This window comes from Petaurus breviceps, unplaced genomic scaffold (genome assembly GCF_028583685.1).
Source record: "Petaurus breviceps papuanus isolate PSGF00001 unplaced genomic scaffold, PetGlider_PUasm1.0 90919, whole genome shotgun sequence".
Classification (NCBI taxonomy): domain Eukaryota; kingdom Metazoa; phylum Chordata; class Mammalia; order Diprotodontia; family Petauridae; genus Petaurus; species Petaurus breviceps.
In genome coordinates this window covers 26,095,815-26,113,460 of record NW_027187378.1, presented here as the reverse complement: position 1 = coordinate 26,113,460, position 17,646 = coordinate 26,095,815, and the positions used below count along the sequence as shown (strand labels likewise).

At 36.8% G+C, this 17,646-nt stretch overlaps 1 protein-coding gene across 1 annotated transcript in view; it reads right to left on the bottom strand.

The window, feature by feature from the left end:
• FZD3 (frizzled class receptor 3) overlaps positions 1-17,646 on the bottom strand; it is an 84,793-nt gene that overhangs the window by 42,452 nt on the left and 24,695 nt on the right. The window contains exon 3 of the mRNA XM_069075966.1: positions 10,499-10,534. Coding sequence (XP_068932067.1) covers positions 10,499-10,534 — 36 coding nt within the window. The remainder of the gene's footprint in view (positions 1-10,498; positions 10,535-17,646) is intronic.

Genomic DNA, 17,646 nt, shown 5'->3' with positions numbered 1-17,646 from the left:
CAGACTGGCCCTAGAGCTCTATCCACTGAGTCACCTAGCTACCTCATGAATCCCAGGACTATAGTATATGAGCACCTTTAAAGCAGGGACTACTTTCTACTTTATTTTTATGTCTCCAACACCTAGCAGTGCCTTACACAGTAGGCATTTAATAAATGCTCGTTTTTTACAATTATACTGAAACTTATCTTACAAATTCACAAAGCAAATAAAGTTAATAGTCATTTCTTTTCTATCTTAATCAAGCTGTATACCAGAGCCTAAAGTACTCTAATTTCTACAAATACCTGAAAAATAAAATTACAGGTTTAAAACATGAAATTTCTCACTTTGATGTTTAAACTTAAAATGTTAAAACTTAAAAGTTATCAACATAAATTCTATTTACCAAAAAATAACACTCCAGCAAGATAGAGGGCTCAGGTCCCTGGTTTTTAGATTACTATAAGTAGCTCCATAAGGGCAGCACTATTTATAGCTTTGGCTCCCTATGCTGTCTCAGACATAAAATATGTGCTAAATAAAACTGCTACTTTCAAAAGGCTCTCTAGGTGTTTTCTCAGGTCAGAAAGAAACTAGTAGAATTAGATTAAGGGAGTTCAACTCTGGTGCCACTAAGAAGCATTAGAGTTTCCCTCACATCAAAGATGATGCTGCAAAATCTATCAGATTCTTCTCATGTTGGAAAAGCTTCAAGTATGGATTCAACAATAGACCCATATGTTATGGGTATGTTATTTAAGTACCAGATCACCTAAATTTAGATAGGCTTTTCACGAGGCTGATTGCAGGGTGATACATACATCTATGACAACCCTCAGTGACCATTGTTAAAATATAGTGAGGTTGAAATTTGCAATGATTAGGATATATAACAAAATCACACATCCTTGAATTAACTTCTCTCTTTATTTCTCCTTTCTTTTTTCCTCTACTTCTTTTATCCCTCTTTTCATGGTCTCCTTATCTTTCTTATTCTTTAAAAGTTTGCTTCTCTATCAACTCAAAGGTTAAACTACAGCAGAAGTTGTTGGGCCTCCTCAATAAAAAAAAAAAAAAAGGGATAAGTATCCACATCCTCTTCTAGGAGTTGATCCTATACCCAGAGTAGGCTAGAACTGTGAAGGGCCAGGACCATGCCCCTGGGAAGTCCATTATTCCAATTACTTGATAAAGCAAAGTGGTCATATGCTATTATCTACTCCTTCCAAAAATTGATGGGGGGGGAGGGGGCGGTGAACAACTTCCACCTGAGGCTAGGAAGATCTTAACTCCTTGATAACCAGTCAAGAGAAGCACTGTATCCTGTACTGTTCAAGCTTCAAATATATTTCCCATCTCATAAATATGGCTTTATTAAACACAGTGTGAGAGGCAACAAAGAATAATGATTTGCATTTGCATAGCACTTAATAATTTTCTCAGAGATTCACAAACATATATTTATATTACTAGCTGTGTAACCTAGGCAAGGTCATTTAACCTCAGAGCTTTTTAGTTTCCTCACCTGTTAAAATGGGATTAATAGCAGAACCCTATTTTTGGTGGCTGTATCAAACTAGATAATACATGTAAATATTTCAAATGAACTCTGAAACCTGAAAGAACTATTTAAATGTCAGCTATTTTTATTGTTATCTGTTTTCAAGATAATTCAATCGAATAGGTCTATGAAATAGTTAAGGCAGATACATACACACAGGAGAAACTAGGAAACAGAGAAATTAATTGATTTGCCTAAGGTCACACAGAAAGTTACTAGCATAATTTGGATTAATTTGAACCTTGCCCCAGTGTTCTTTCATTATACAATGCTTCTTTCCCCTTTAACCCCATGCAGTATGGGGGAAATATTTTTCAGTTCTTAAACGCACCTCATTATGACTACCTCATTATGTGTAGGCACAAAAATTTGTTCCATGCTTGACAGCTCCTAATATTTCAATTTGTTTATTAGCCTGCACAAAATGACCAGAGAAGTTCTACTGAAAAGATATCAAAGGTCACTGACATACAAGGTGGAAAAACGAGGTACGACCAATTAAAAATTAATTGTAGGGGCAGCTACGTAGCACAGTGAACAGAGCACCAGCCCTGGAGTCAGGAGGATCTGAGTTCAAATCTGGCCTTAGACACTTAACACTTACTAGCCATGTGACCTTGGGCAAGTCACTTAATCCCAATTGCCTGCCAAAAAAGCAAAAACAAATTAAAAAAATAATTGTGGCAACATAATTTAAATTTTTTAAAATTTTATTTTTCTAATCACATGTAAAATTTTTAAAGATTTAAAATTGGGGGGGGGGGGTTGGGGGGGCGCAGTGAGTAGAGCACCAGCCCTAGAGTCAGGAGGACCTAAGTTTGGATCTGGCCTCAGACACTTAACACACACACACACACACACACACACAAAACTTGCCATGTGACCTTGGGCAAGTTACTTAACCCCAACTGCCCTCCAAAAAGCAAAAAAAAAAAAAAAAAAGATTAAACTTTTTTTTGCTTTTTTTTTTGTGCTTTTTGGAGGGCATTTGGGGTTAAGTGACTTGCCCAAGGTCACATGGCTAGTTTGTGTGTGTGTCTGTCAAGTGTCTGAGGCTAGATCTGAACCCAGGTCCTCCTGACTCCAGGGCTGGTGCTCTACTCACTGCGCCACCTAGCCATCCCTAAAATTTTTTTTTTAATTTTGAGTTAGAAATTCTCTCCTTTCCTCTATCCCCTCCCTCTGCCTTGAGAAGGCAAGTAACTTGATACAGAATATTATACATGTGAAGTCATGTAAACATATTTCCATATTAGCAGTGTTGCAAAAGAAAACCCAAACTAAAAAAAAAAAAATAAAGTTAAAGAAAAGTTTAAAAAGCATGCTTCAATCTGCATTCAGATTCCATCAGTTCTTTCTCTAGAGATGCATAACATTTTCATCATAAGTCCTTTGGAATTATCTTGGATCATTGTATTAGTGAGAATAACTAAGTTATTCATAGTTGATTATCATACAATATTGCTATCACTGTGTACAATGTTCTCCTGGTTCTGTTTACTTTACTTTGCATCAGTTCATGTAAGTCTTTCCAGGTTTTCTCTGAAAGTATCATGCTTTTCTGAACAATAGTATTCCATCACAATCATATAACACAACTTGTTCAGCCATTACCCAATTGATGGACATCTCGATTTCCAATTCCTTGCAACCACAAAAAGAACTGCTATAAATATCTCTGATTACATATAGATTTTTTTCCCTTTTTCTTTGACCTCTTTGGGATAAAGATCTAGTAGTGGTATTGTTCGGTCAAAGGGTATGTACAATTTTATAGCTCTTTGGGCAGAGTTCCAAATTGTTCCCCACAATGGTTGGATCAGTTCACAACTCCATCAACAGTGAACTGGTGTCCCAAAATTTCCATATCCCTTCCAACATTTGTCATTTTCCTTTTCTGCCACATTAATAAATCTGATAAGTGTGAGGTGATACCTCAGAGTTGTTTTAATTTATAATTTTCTAGTTAATGGTGATTTAGAGTATTTTTCAAATATGACTATAGATAGCTTGGATTTCTTCTTCTGAAAACCACCTGTTCATATAATTTTTGCCATTTGTTAATTGGAGAATGAGCTGTATTCTTATAAATTTGATTGAGTTCTCTAGATATTTGAGAAATAATGCCTTTATCAAAGAAGTTGGAGTAAAAATATTTTCCCCAGTTTTCTGCTTTCCTTCTAATCCTAGATACATTGATTTTGTTTGTGAAAAATCTTTTTTAATGTAATGTAATAAAAAGTATCCATTTTATATCTCATAATGCTCTCTATCTCTTGTTTAGGTATAAATTCTTCCCTTATCCATAGGTCTGTTAGGTAAAATTTTCCATGCTAATTTGTTTATATCATCCTTTATGTCTAAACCATGTGCCCTTTTTGACCTTATCTTCATATATGGTATGAGAAGCTGGTCTATACCTAGTTTCTGCCAAACTGCTTTCCAGTTTGTCAATTTTTGTCAAATAATGAATTCTTGTCCCAAAAGCTTGGATCTTTGGGCGTATCAAACACTAGATTACTATGGGCATAGTACTAATTACTATATCTAATCTATTCCACTAATCTACTGCTCTATTTCTTAGCCAGTACTAGACTGTTTTGATGATCATTACTTTAAGATCTGATACTGGGGTGGCTAGGTGGTGCAGTGAATAGAGCACCAGCCCTGGAGTCAGGAGGACCTGAGCTCAAATCTGGTCTCAGACACTTATCACTTACTAGCCATGTGACCTTGGGCAAGTCACTTAACCCCAACTGCCCTGTCCTACCCCCTCCAAAAAAACAAAAACAAAAAAAGATCTGATACTGCTAGGCCACCTACCTTCACATTTTTTTTTCATTGATTCCCTTGATGTTCTTAACGTTTTGTTCTTCCAGATGAATTTTGTTACTGGTAATACAATTTTTTAAAGGAAAGCATAAAATATATGTATAGTACTGTACAATATAGGCTATGACCAAATACTTAACCCAAATTTTACAATGCCATACTGTAAACATCCTATAAAACAAAAAAAAAAAATTCAGATGATTTCTCTGGTACAAAGGGAAGGCAAAAAAATTTTATGTGCATTTTCCAGATCATGGGGAGGCCCTACTCCTAACCCCCATGATGTATTAGGAATAACTGTATAAATCAGGGAAGGGGAACCTATGACCTCAAGGCTACATGTGGCCCTCTAGGTCCTCAAGTGTGGCCTTCTGACTGAATCCAAACTTCATAGAACCCTTAATAAAAAAGGATTTGTTCTGTAAAACTTGGGCTTAGTCAAGTCTGTACCCAAGGACCCAGAAGGCCACATCTGGCCTTGAGGGCATATGTTCCCCATCCCTGATCTAAATAATAATAATAATAGTGACAACAACATAACAATAGCTAGCATTTATATAGTGCCAAATATGTGGTAGGCACTATGTTAAGTACTTTAGAAATACTAATTCCTGGGAAGTAGGTACTATTATTGTATCCATTTTAAAGTAGAGGAAACTGAGATAAACAGATTGTATGTGACTTATTCAAGATACAGAGCTAGTGAGTATCTGAGGTTGGCTTTGAATTCAGGAATTCCTAAGTCTAGACCCAGTGCTCTACCCACTGTGCCACCTAACTGCAAAAAAAAATGCATATAGCTGTAATGAGAATGAGAATTTGAAGATCATCCCTGCCCCTTAACAGACCTTGGGGGAGGGGGGAGAGTTTGAAGACCTCCCTGCTTTGAAAGTAAACTCTGCACCCTAATAGGCTGAAGGTAATCACGTGGAGCCTATGGTGGGCGGAGTTTGCTGAAAGGAAGCAGACCCCACAGGATGCTGGTCAGAGCTAGCCAGACTATGGGGGAGAGAAGAGCTCAGGCAAGGAGATAGAGAGATTTGTGAGTAAATATTAATCTTGTATTGGTTTGTGGGAAGACTGAAGGATGCTGTGGTTGTCAGTGTTATTATGGCTTCTGAATATCTTTGGTACCATGATGGAATCAGCTTACTGGTTTGGGGATTGGGTTTTCTGGTGTCTAAATAAATGTTTCAATTCTATCCTCTATCTGGAGAGTTTGGTATATTTTGCGATCAAACATCATGTGATACTTACAGTCACAGTCTTTACTGTGATTGTGGGCACTGTAAATATTACACTGGAGCTACAATAGCTGACCTTTACAGTCACAGAAGTCAATCAAAAAGAATATATTAAATACCTACTATTTTCCAGAACTATGATAGCACTGGGGATACTAAGACAAAAATGAAACAGTAGCTGTCCTCAAGAAGCTTTCAGTCAATCAGGAAAGATGTTTACCTATATAAATGTATATTATAAGTACATACAGAATATGTACAAAATAAATGCAAGGCTGTTTGGAGGCTAATGGGCTAGGGAGGAACAGGAAAGGTTTCATGTAAAAGATAGTACTTGAATGGAATCCTGAAGGAAACAAAGGCTTCTAAGAAGCAGAGGTAAAGAAGGAGGGTATTGCAGGCATATGAAATGGCCAGTACAAAGGCATGGAAATGGAAGATAAGAGTATCATATGTAAAGAACAGCAAAAAGGCTCATTTGGCTAGCTTGCAGCATAAAGAAAGGGAAATAATGTGTAATAAAGCTAGAAAAGTAGTATGAGGCTAGGTTGAAAAGAGCTTTAAAAGATTCTCATTTTAACCTAGAGTTTATTATGTAGGGGAATAACATGGCCAGGCCTGTGCTGAGCAAAATCAATTTGGCAGCCATGTAGTAAATAGACTGGAGTAGGAGAGCCTTGAGGTAGGAGGACCATTAAGTAGGCTACTGTCATACTACAGGAAAAGGGTGATGAGATGCTTGTTGAAGGTGGTGGCTACGTGAGCAGTGAGAAGGGAAGGATGTGAGCAAAGTTATGAGTATAACAGTGGCATGATTTAGCAACTGATTGAAAGGGCTGAAGAAGACAAGATCCCACTGTGCATGTTTGCTGACTATAAAAAAAGTATTTCTCTTTTTTAAATTTTTTTTAAATTTTTTATTTATTTTTAGTTTTCAACATTCATTTCCACAAGATTTTGAGTTACAAATTTTTCTCCCTCTTTCCCCTACCCTCCACCCCCAAATAGCGAGCCTACTGAATACTCCTTCCCCCAATGTGTTCTCTTATATCTTCCCCCATACTCCCCCCGCAACTTTCTAGTAGGGCAAGATGGATTTCTATACCCAATGCAAGTATATCTTATTGCATGTAACAGTTGCATGTAACATTCATTAACATTTGTTTTTTGAAACTTTTGAGTTCCAGAGTCTTTCCTTTCTTCCCTCCTCACTGACTCCCACTGGGGAGACAAGCAATTCAACATAGGCTGTACATGTGTATTTACACAAAACATTTCCATAGTAGTTATATTGTGAAAGACTAACTATATTTCCCTCCATCCTATTCTGCCCCTCACTTATTCTATTTTCCACTTTAACCCTGTCCCTTTTTAAAAGTGTTTGCTTCTAACTACCCTCTCCCTGAGTCTGCCCTCCATTCTATCATGCCCCCTCATATCCCCTCCCCCCCTGCTTTCCTGTAGGGTAATATACCCAATTGAATGTGTATGTTATTCACTCCTTCAGCCTAATTTAATGAGAATAAGGGTTGACCCATTCCCTTTCACCTTCCTGCTCTTCCCCTCCATTGTAACAATGTTCTCTTGTCTCTTTTATATGGCATACTTTACCACAATCTATCTCTCCCTTTCTTCTTCTCCCAATATTCTCTCATTGAATTCTCCCAATTCCTCTCTCAACTATTAATTTTATTTCTTCGATATCATCCCTTCATATTCAACTCATTCTGTGCCCTGTCTATGTATACATGTACACACATACGCATACACTCACATATATATTTATACACACCTACACCCTCCCATACATACATATATATGTATACATAAATACATATATATTCACTCCAACTATCCTCATATTGAGAAAAGTCTCATGAGTTACAATGATCGTTTTTCCATGTAGGAATATAAATAGTTCAACTTTAATAAGTTTCTTATGATTTCTTTTTCCTGTTTACCTTCTCATGCTTCTCTTGCTTCTTGTTTTTGAAAGTCAAATTTTCTGTTCAGCTCTGGTTTTTTCATCAAGAATGCCTGAAAGTCCTCTATTTCACTAAATGACCATATTTTCCCCAGAAGCATTATACTCACTTTTGCTGGGCAGGTGATTCTTGGTTTTAATCCTAGCTCCTATATGAATATCATATTCCAAACCCTTTGATCCCTTAGTGTAGAAGCTACTAGTTCTTGTGTTATCCTGATTGTGTTTCCACAATACTCAAACTGTTTCTTCTTAACTGCTTGCAGTATTTTCTCCTTGCACTGGAAACTCTGGAATTTGGCTATAATATTCCTAGGAGTTTTCTTTTGGGGATCTTTTGCAAGAGGTGATCAGTGAATTTTTTTCAATTTCTATTTTGCCCTATGGTTCTAAAATATCAAGGCAATTTTCCTGGAGAATTTCTTGAAGGATTATTTCTAGGTTCTTTTTTTGATCATGGCTTTCAGGTAGATTCACTCTCTTAAAGTCTGCGCTGGCCAGTCTTGGCACTGGTCAGGGCTGCCCTGGGGCTGGAACCATGGCTCATTGGGGACTGTGCTACGATAGACCTTTCCTGTCAGCCTTCCAGGCTGCCTTCAGTGGGACATTTTTTCTCTCTTTCTCTTTGTGGGTTCTGTAGTTTTAAAATTTGTTTAGAGCCATTTTTTTTACAGGTATTGGAGATGGTTGAGGGCCAGAGCCCACACTAAATTTGTGCTTTTACCCCACCATCTTGGCTCTGCCAAAAGTATTTTTCTTTTGTTTTCTTTTGTATGTTTTTTGCTTTTTGGAGGGGGGTAGGTAGGGCAGTTGGAGTTAAGTGACTTGCCCAAGGTAACATGGCTAGTTTTTGTGTTAAGTGTCTGAGGCCAGATTTGAACTCAGGTCCTCCTGACTCCAGGGCCAGTACTCTATTCACTGTGCCACATAGCTGCCCCTAAAATATTTTTCTTGATAGATCAAAATGCAACTTTAAAGGCTGAGTCAACACTAAAAATTTTCTCTTATGCATAAATCAAAATAGTACAATATTCACAGAAGAAGCTTGACTTCCTGTACCCTAAACCAAGTATCTGTAATAAATCTGTAAATAAATAATATGTAATAAATAAAACTAGAAAACATTCTGAGAGCAGTTAGGTTCAAATCAACACTTCACACTTCACATATACCAAGAAAAGTTCCAAATGCATACATGACTTTGATTATTATATCAGATTGGAGGAGCAAAGAAGAAATTACTTTTCAGATCTATGGAAAGAATAAGAGTTCATAATCAGAGAAGATAAAAAAGACAATATTGATAACAGAAAATTAAATAGTTTTTGTACAAACAAAACTATTCCAGTTAAAATTAAAAGGGGAACAGGCAACTAGGATAAAAAAATTTTGTAGCAAATTTCTCTGACAAAGGACTCATTTATTTTTTTTTACTTTAAAGTTCCCTTTTATTATTGAATTCAATAATGCTTTTCTAGACATCTGTAGTTTTTCCAGGAACTATTTGGTTATGATCATATCATCTATTTACAAACATAACACATAATTTATAGAATAAGATACTGTATTCTCTGCAATGCAAAAAAAAAAAAAACAAAACCCAAACCCAGACATTTTTCCTGGTTAGACTCTATATGCTTACTATCAAACTGCCAAATTTTAATTTAATTCAGGTTACTTTTTTTGTTTTTGTTTTTTGGAGGGGGGAAGGCAGGGCAATTGGGGTTAAGTAACTTGACCAAGGTCACACAGCTAGTAAGTGTTAAGTGTCTAAGGCTGGATTTGAACTCAGGTCCTCCTGAATCCAGGGTCAGTGCTCTATTCACTGCACCACCTAGCCGCCCCTAATTCAGGTTATTCTTGAAAGCTAAAATATGCAAATAACTCAAATACTTTACAAAAGTATGAAACTAATTTATCAAGAGGAAATGTAGTTTTTCTTATTACTCGTGTTGAGGAAAGAAAACATCCTTAAGACTCCAAATACATAACAATGATAAAAAATTATACAAAGTACCCTTTGACCCAGCAATACCACCTCTGGGGCTGTATCCCAAAGAAATAACAGGAGTAGGAAAAAGACCTGTATGTACAAAAATATTTATAGCAGCTCTTTTTGTGATGGCAAAGAACTGGATGTCAAGGGGATGCCCATCAATTGGGGAATGGCTAAACAAGTTGTGGTATATGAATGTAATGGAATACTACTGTGCTATAAGAAATGAGGAGCAGACAGAATTCATAATAACCTGGAAAGACTTATACAAACTGATGTGGAGTGAGAAGAGCAAAACCAGGAGAACTTTGTACACCATTACAGACACATCATATGTGTGCCAACTAACTTTGATAGACTAGACTCCTCTCAGCAATACAAGGTTAGAAGACAACTACAAAATACTCATGATGGAAGGGGATGTCCACAACCAGAAAAAGAACTATAGAGTCTGCAGAGTGAAGCAAACTATTTGCTCTCTCTTGTTTGTGTTTTGTTTTATCCCTTCTTTTTCACTGTTTAGCCGGTGGTTATAATCCTTTACAACATGACTAACATTCAACTTCAATTTCTATTTTGCCCTATGGTTCTAAAATATCAAGGCAATTTTCCTGGAGAATTTCTTGAAGGATTGAACATAACAAATTCACACATGTTATGTCCCATTTAGCATATTGAGTTTGTCACCTCTCTCTCAGGATGTGGGTAGCATTCCTCATCCCCATAGCAGCATGTAATCAAATATAGGTTCTACAAATACCTTCATGTGTGAATTTGTTATGTTCAACTATGTATGTGGTTTTTTTTCTTGTCATTAATGAGGAAAGAAAAATGGAAAAGAGAAAAAATGCTTGTTAATTTTTTTAAACAAAATTTAATTATAAAAAGATACTTAATACCTTAGCATGGCCTTCTGGATTCTGTAAATCAATAATCTGTAAAAAAAAATTCATATTTACTTTCTTCTCCAAACTATCTGAGAAGCTACAAGAAGCTAGGTTCAATACCAAACTAGAACTTCAGGAAACATGTCACTTGGTTGAGGTAGAGGACAATAAAAAATCACTTTTAACATCTGGAACACCTGCTTCAAACACCCATAATAAAATTACCTCGATTACATTCCAACACTTTATAAATGACATCCTTGAAAACTTCCTGAACAGATTTATGATAGTCTAATACAAAAATACTCTGATTTTCACTTCAAATTTCACATAGCTTACTTAACATATTTGTGCTGTTCTCTGGCACCTCTGGGAGTATCACCTCTATGCCACAGATGCCCTATCAAGAGCAGGTTGAGTTTCTCGACTATATTATTTTCCATTAAAGGATCCAAATAAAATAATCCTTATCAAAGACTCCCTCCAAAGTCCTGGGAGGTAGAGCATTTTAGAAGATTAGAAGTTTTATTTTGGCAGTTTACCACTTTGTTGTTGAGGGGGAAAAACCATCACAAAAGTTCAAATAACACTTGATGACCTAATAGACAATCACCTTAATTGCCTTTGCTCTCACCTTGTTTTACTCTCCTTTAATGACAACAGGAAGCCTCATTCTAAGACATAGAAAATATGTTATCACTATGTCAATAATTATGCCTTCTATTTCTGTCAATTGACATAGAAATCCTGGTATTTCCTACAGGGTGCACAATGCTTCCATGGGTGGATCAGTCATCAAAATCTGGAGCAGTTCAAAGGTCATGAAATGACTAAACACCTAGATTTGACTGTTCATTTCTCCATTTCAGTTCCTGATAATCAAACCTCACATTTTAAGTCCCTCAAAATAAAACAAGGTTACTTGGCAAAGTTAGTATGGCACTAACATAACTGAATCTGCGTGATTAAAGGCTTTTTTTATTTACTGTGCATTAAGAAAAATATGAGAAACTCTGGTTCTGTTGTTAATAAACTGCCATGTCTATTAGACTTCTTCCTCTCACAGTCCTCTCTTCTTCTACTCACAGAAACTTTGCTCTCTCAAGAAGACAGTGCAGCCCTGGTCACATTCTACAGTACTGAATGCACCTTATCTCAAGTCTAACCCCTCTAAGTACTGAGGGACCTTATCTCACTACCTATTACATACTAGGCCATGATTAGTAGGCATATATTTTGCTTATCACTGTCACTTCCAGACCTGCCTCCTACTACTGTTATCAAGAAAACTCTCCTTTAAGGTGCCCTTCATCTAAGTGTATCACCCTATTCAGATCCTATTCTGTCCTAGTTCTTTCCTTTCAACTGTCTAACTGGTAACCCTGGATTTTGGCTATGATATTTCTGGGAGTTTTCATTTTGGGATTTTCAGGAGATCATCAGTGGAATCTCTCAATGTCTACTTTCTCCTCTTGTTCTATGAAACCTGGGAAATTTTCTTCTATGATTTCTTTAAATATTATGTCTACACTCTTTTTTTTTCCATAGTTTTTAGGTGGTCCATTGATTCCAGGTTTTCCTTTTTCTAGGTTAGTTGTTTTTCCTATGAGATTTCATCACATTTTCTTCTATTTTTCAGACTTCTGACTTTATTTTATTATTAACTGATGTCTCATGGAGTCATAGGGGGCAGCTCGATGGCTCAGTGTAGAGAACTGGGCCTGGAGTCAGGAAGACCTGAGTTCAAATCTGACCTCAGGCACTTACTAGCCATACTAACCCAACACAAGTCATTTAACCTGTTTGCTTTGTCATTTGTCCTTGTTTTCAAAGAGAATAAATGATATCGTGAGGTGATATCTTGGTTTGTGTGTGAATTGTTTTTAAGTGAGGCAGAATTGCACAAAGTCAACAGCCTCACTCTCTTTTCCAGAGTCATCACAGTCTAGTAACCAGACAAAAGTCAAGATGAGTGGCAATGGCCCAGGATGCAGTGGATGACCTTGGCATCTCTGATGTCTGACCACGCTCTAAATGTACCACAGTGACTGCTTCAGCCACCTTCTTGGCCATATTGTTCCCATCTGCCCATTCCACCAGGCATAGTCTTCCATGCTTGGGGTAGACATAATCCTAACTCACTAACGGTTGTAAAGCCTGTCAGTTACCCTCAACCTGGTTTAGCCAGTCTGTTGAGATGGTTTCCCAGGGTGTGACCATTGTGTATGCAAAGGGTTTCCCCTCAATGGAAGTCTTTAAGCAAAGAAGGATGATTTGTGATGTAGAAGAATCTATTTTAGGTATCATTCAGGGCAAATGGTTTCTAAGGTAATAGGATCATAGGAAGGAAATACATTAGATACCATTTAGTCCAACCTCCTCATTTTACAGATGAGGAAACTGAGAACTATAAAGGTTAAATGACTTGCTAAAGGTCAGATAATAAGCAGGAGGCCCAGGATTTGAGACTGGGTGCTCTGGCTCCAAATCCAGTTCTTTCCCCACTACTTCCTTCCAACTATGCGATTCTATAGTTTTAAGATTTAAAAAGTGCTTTCCTCACAATTTCATAAGGCAGATTGTTAGTGTAGGCTATGAGAACTTAAATGACTTATCTATTTGCTTTAATCCACTGGAGAAAGAAAAGGTAAACTATTCCAGAATCTTTGCCAAGAAAATCCCAAGGACAGTATGGTCCACAGGATCATGAAGAGTTGTATATGATTCACTTTCACTTAGCTAACTCTAATTTTCAAGGGATTGTTTTCTTCCAGTAAAGTTTTGTATCTCTTTTTCCAAGCTGTTAATTCTGTTTTCATATCTTTCTTGCCTAACTCCTTGTTTTTCCTATTTTTAAAAACTCTACCACTCTCTTTTGGTTTTAAAAATCACTTTTCACCAAAAAAAGTATCACTTTTTAGTTTTTTTTTTAACTCTTGCTTTAACTCTTCTAAAAATTCTTGTTTGACATGTGTCTAAGCTAGAATTTGCTTGCAGATGGTCTTGAGTCATTCTCTTCTATGTTTGCATCTTGAATTTTTCTGTCACTATAATAGCTTTCTCTGAAAGAGTTCTTTTTTTGTTTATTTGCTCATTCTTCCAGTCTACTTCTTGACTTTAAACTTTATATTAATGCTGGGTTCTGTGTACTTTTGGGGGGAAGTTTGGCCTTAAGCTTCTTTCTTTTAATGTTTTTCAATTGCTTTCACAGTTCTGGCTCAGGGCCTTTCAAGTTTTCAGTGCTCCCAGAGTATTGTGATATAGAGCGAGGTCTGTTCTCTGTGGTCTGGGATCTGCAGGTTCTTGACCCAGGTCTGAGTCTGTTGGTTTTTCTTTGTTTAGGAGTTTTAGTGAATTGTTGATTGAGTCAGTCACTATTAGACCTCTGGTAGGCTCTCCAGGTTCAGAGCAACTTAACTACTCACTCTTCTATGATCTGGGATTCCCACCCTGGTTATTCCACTGCAGGCTTACAAGTTGGGCTAAAGGATAAAAGTGAGTCACTCACTGCTCTGCTCCTGGAATTAGAAGCACACAACTATAATTTGCTTCCAGAACTTGTTCCTTGCTCAATACAAACATTTAAAGAAAAATTAATTCTAATACTGTATAAACTGTTAGAAAAAATAGGAAATGAAAGAGTCCTACCAAATTTCTTCTATGATACAAATACGGTCTTGATAACTAAACCAAGAAGAGTTAAAAGAGAGAAAGAAAACTAAAAATCACTTTCCCTAAAGAATACTGATGCAAAAAGTTTAAATATTAGCAAAAAAAAAGATTATAGCAATATATCACAGATATTATAAACTATAACCAGGCTGGATTTATACCAAGAATGCAAGGCTGGTTCAATATTAGGAGAACTATAAACACAATTGACTATGTTAATGACAAAAACAATAAAAATCATATTATTATTTCAATAGATGCAGAAAAACTTTTGACAAGATTTAACATACATTCCTGTTAAAAGCCCTATAAAGGACACAAATATATAGAACATTTCTTTGTAAGTAGCATCTACCTAAAACCAAGAGCCATGGGGACAAGTCTTCCCAATAAGAACAGGAGTAAAGCAAATATATTCATTATCACCATTACCATCCAATACTGTAATAGAAATTCTAGCTATAGCAATGAGACAAGAAAAATAAACCGAAGGATCAAGTATCAGCAAAAAGGAAACAAAATGATTGCTTATGAAGATGATATGATGGCTTATTTAGAGACCCCTGCAGAGTCAACTAAAAAACTAATTGAAACAATTATGTCAGCAAAGTTGCAAGATATAAATAAAACTCCACACAAATCATCAACATTCCTATATATTATCTACAAAATTCAACAAGGATAGAGAAATTCCATTTAAAATAACTGTAGACAACATAAAATACTTGGGAGTCCACCTGCCAAGACAAACACAGAACATGAACATAAATATAAAATACTCTTTACACATATAAAGGCAGTTCTAAGTAACTGGAGAAATATTAATCACTCATGGATAGGTTGAGCCAATATAATAAATACTATAATATTCTAATATATATTATATGTAAATAATATATAATACTATAATAAATACTACCTAAGTTAATTTACTTATCCCATGCCATCCCAAATCAAACTACCAAAGGATTACTTAACAGAGTCAGAAGAAAAATACTATATTATGCAGAAAAACAAAAGGTCAAGAATCAATTTAAAAACAAAACAAAATGAGAAGGGGCTTAACAGTGCCAGATCTCAAACTATACTACAAAACGGAAATCATCAAAACAATTTGGTACTAGGTAAGAAATAGAAAGGTTGATGGGTGGAAGAGATTAGGTAAACCACGTACAAAAGCAAATGAGCACAATAACCTAGCTTTCAAAAAACCCAAAGATATCCAACTATTGAGAAAAGAACACACTCGTGAACAAAAACTTTTAAGAAAACTATAAAAGTGGTGGCTAAGTGGCGCAGTGAATAGAGCACCGGCCTTGAAATCAGGAGGACCCGAGTTCAAATCCAGACTCAGACACTTAACATTTACTAGCCGTGTGACCTTGGGCAAGTCACTTAACCCCAACTGCCCTGCCCTCCCCTCTCCAAAAAGCAAAAAAAAAAAAATTGTGAAAGCTGTTGTCTGGCAGAAACTAGGATTAGACCAATATCTCTCACCATATATCAAAATAAGTTCAATATAGGTCTATGATTTAGATATAAAGGGTGATATAATAAGCAAATTAGTGGTCCATGGAAATTGTCATCAAATATATGGATAGGGAAAATGTTCATGACCAAATAACAGATAAAGCGGTTCACAGAGGGCAAAATGGGCAATTTTTTTCACAAACAAAACAAATGCAGCTAAGATTAGAGGAGAAACAGGAAAATGGGAAAAAAAAAACTGTACTAAGTTCCTGTGATAAAGAACTCATTACTAAAACATATAAGGAGCTAATAAGCAAAATTTATAAGAATAAGAGCCATTCCCTGATTGATAAAATGTCAAAGGATATATAACTAAGAAGTTTTCAGAGAAAGAAATCAAAACTATCAATTGAAAAAATGCTCTAAATTACTAGTAATTAGAGAAATGGAAATTAAAACAACTCTTTAAGTAACCACCTCACACCCATTAGATTGGCTAAGTTGACAAGAAAGGTAAATGACAAATGCTAGTGAGGCTGTGGGAAAACAAGTATTTTAACAAACTTTTGTTGCAGCTGTGAACTGTTCCAACCATTCTGGAAAGCAATTTGGAACTATGCCCCCAAAGCTATTAAACTTGAATATCCTTTGACCCAGTGATGTCACTACTACCGTGTTTCCCCGATAATAAGACCTATCCCAAAAATAAGCCTTACTGTGTAAGATTCCTCTAAAATAAGCCCTCCCCCGAAAATAAGCCCTATTGAGATTGCTACTGTAGTGAAGGTGATCCCCTGCGCTACACGCTACATTACGGTACCCTCTATATGCACCGTCCCCCCCCCCTCCCCCGTGAAATGCACGCTGCGCTCCGAGCTCTATCCAATCAGAGCTGCAGCAGTGAGCACGTCATCCTGTTCTTCCCCAGTTATTTGCTTGCTGGTGCCATTGAGAGCAGTGCCGCAGAGGAGAGCTGAGGCAGGACAACATAAAAACCCGGTATGTAAGCGGGAGTAAGGGGGCATGATGGAGGATAAAAAGGGCATGATGGAGGAAAAAAGAAGAACTCAGGGGGCATGATGGAGTGAAAAGAAGGACTGATGGTCATAATTTTATTATTCTGTCTGTTTTGACCCCCAGACATGAGTACAAAAAGGAAGAGCTATACTGTTGAGTATAAGAAAGCAATTGTAGAGTCACATGGCAAGAATCTTGCAGTTTTCTGTAAAGAAAAACTTTTGGATCTTCGAATGGTCAGAAAATGGAGTGCAGATTATAATAACCTCAATCAACAGGTGGATGAGGGAAAAGGGAAAAAGCGCAGGTCTGGATCAGGTCGGCAGCCCTTATATCCTGACTTGGGAGATCCTCATTGGTGAATGGATTGCTGACAGGAGAGCAAAGGCCTTGGTTGTGCACAGGGCTGATATTCAAGCATTTGCCCTTTCAATGGCACCAGAGTTTGAAATGGTCTCAGAAGGATTCAAAGCATCACAACACTGGTTGGACTGTTTCCTTCAACGGTATGAACTGTCCCTAAGAAGATCAACAACACTGTTTAAGCTGGAAGATACTAAAGTTATTAAACGTGCACTTGCATTCAAGTCTTTTATTGATAGGATCGACATTTCCAAGTACCAAACCTGCAATATGATTGCTATGGATGAAACTGCAGTGTTTATGGGACAAGGATATCAAACAACAATTCATCACAGGGGTGCAACGTCAATCTACATTCCCACCACTGGCTATGAAAGTGCACAGGTCACCTGTGTTTTGGCAATTCATTTGGATGGAAAGAAAGCCACACCTCTAATCATCAGTAAGGGCAAGAAAGATAAGATTGAACGTGTATCTGGCATTTACGTTCTTGAAACCGAAAAAGCCTGGTGTACACAAGTCATTATAAGAAAGTGGGTTGATTTAATGCTGCCACTTGGTATGCGAGGTAACCAAAGAGGTCTGATAGTCTGGGATTCAGCCAGCACTCACCGCGCTAAAGAAATGAAGAACTTCCT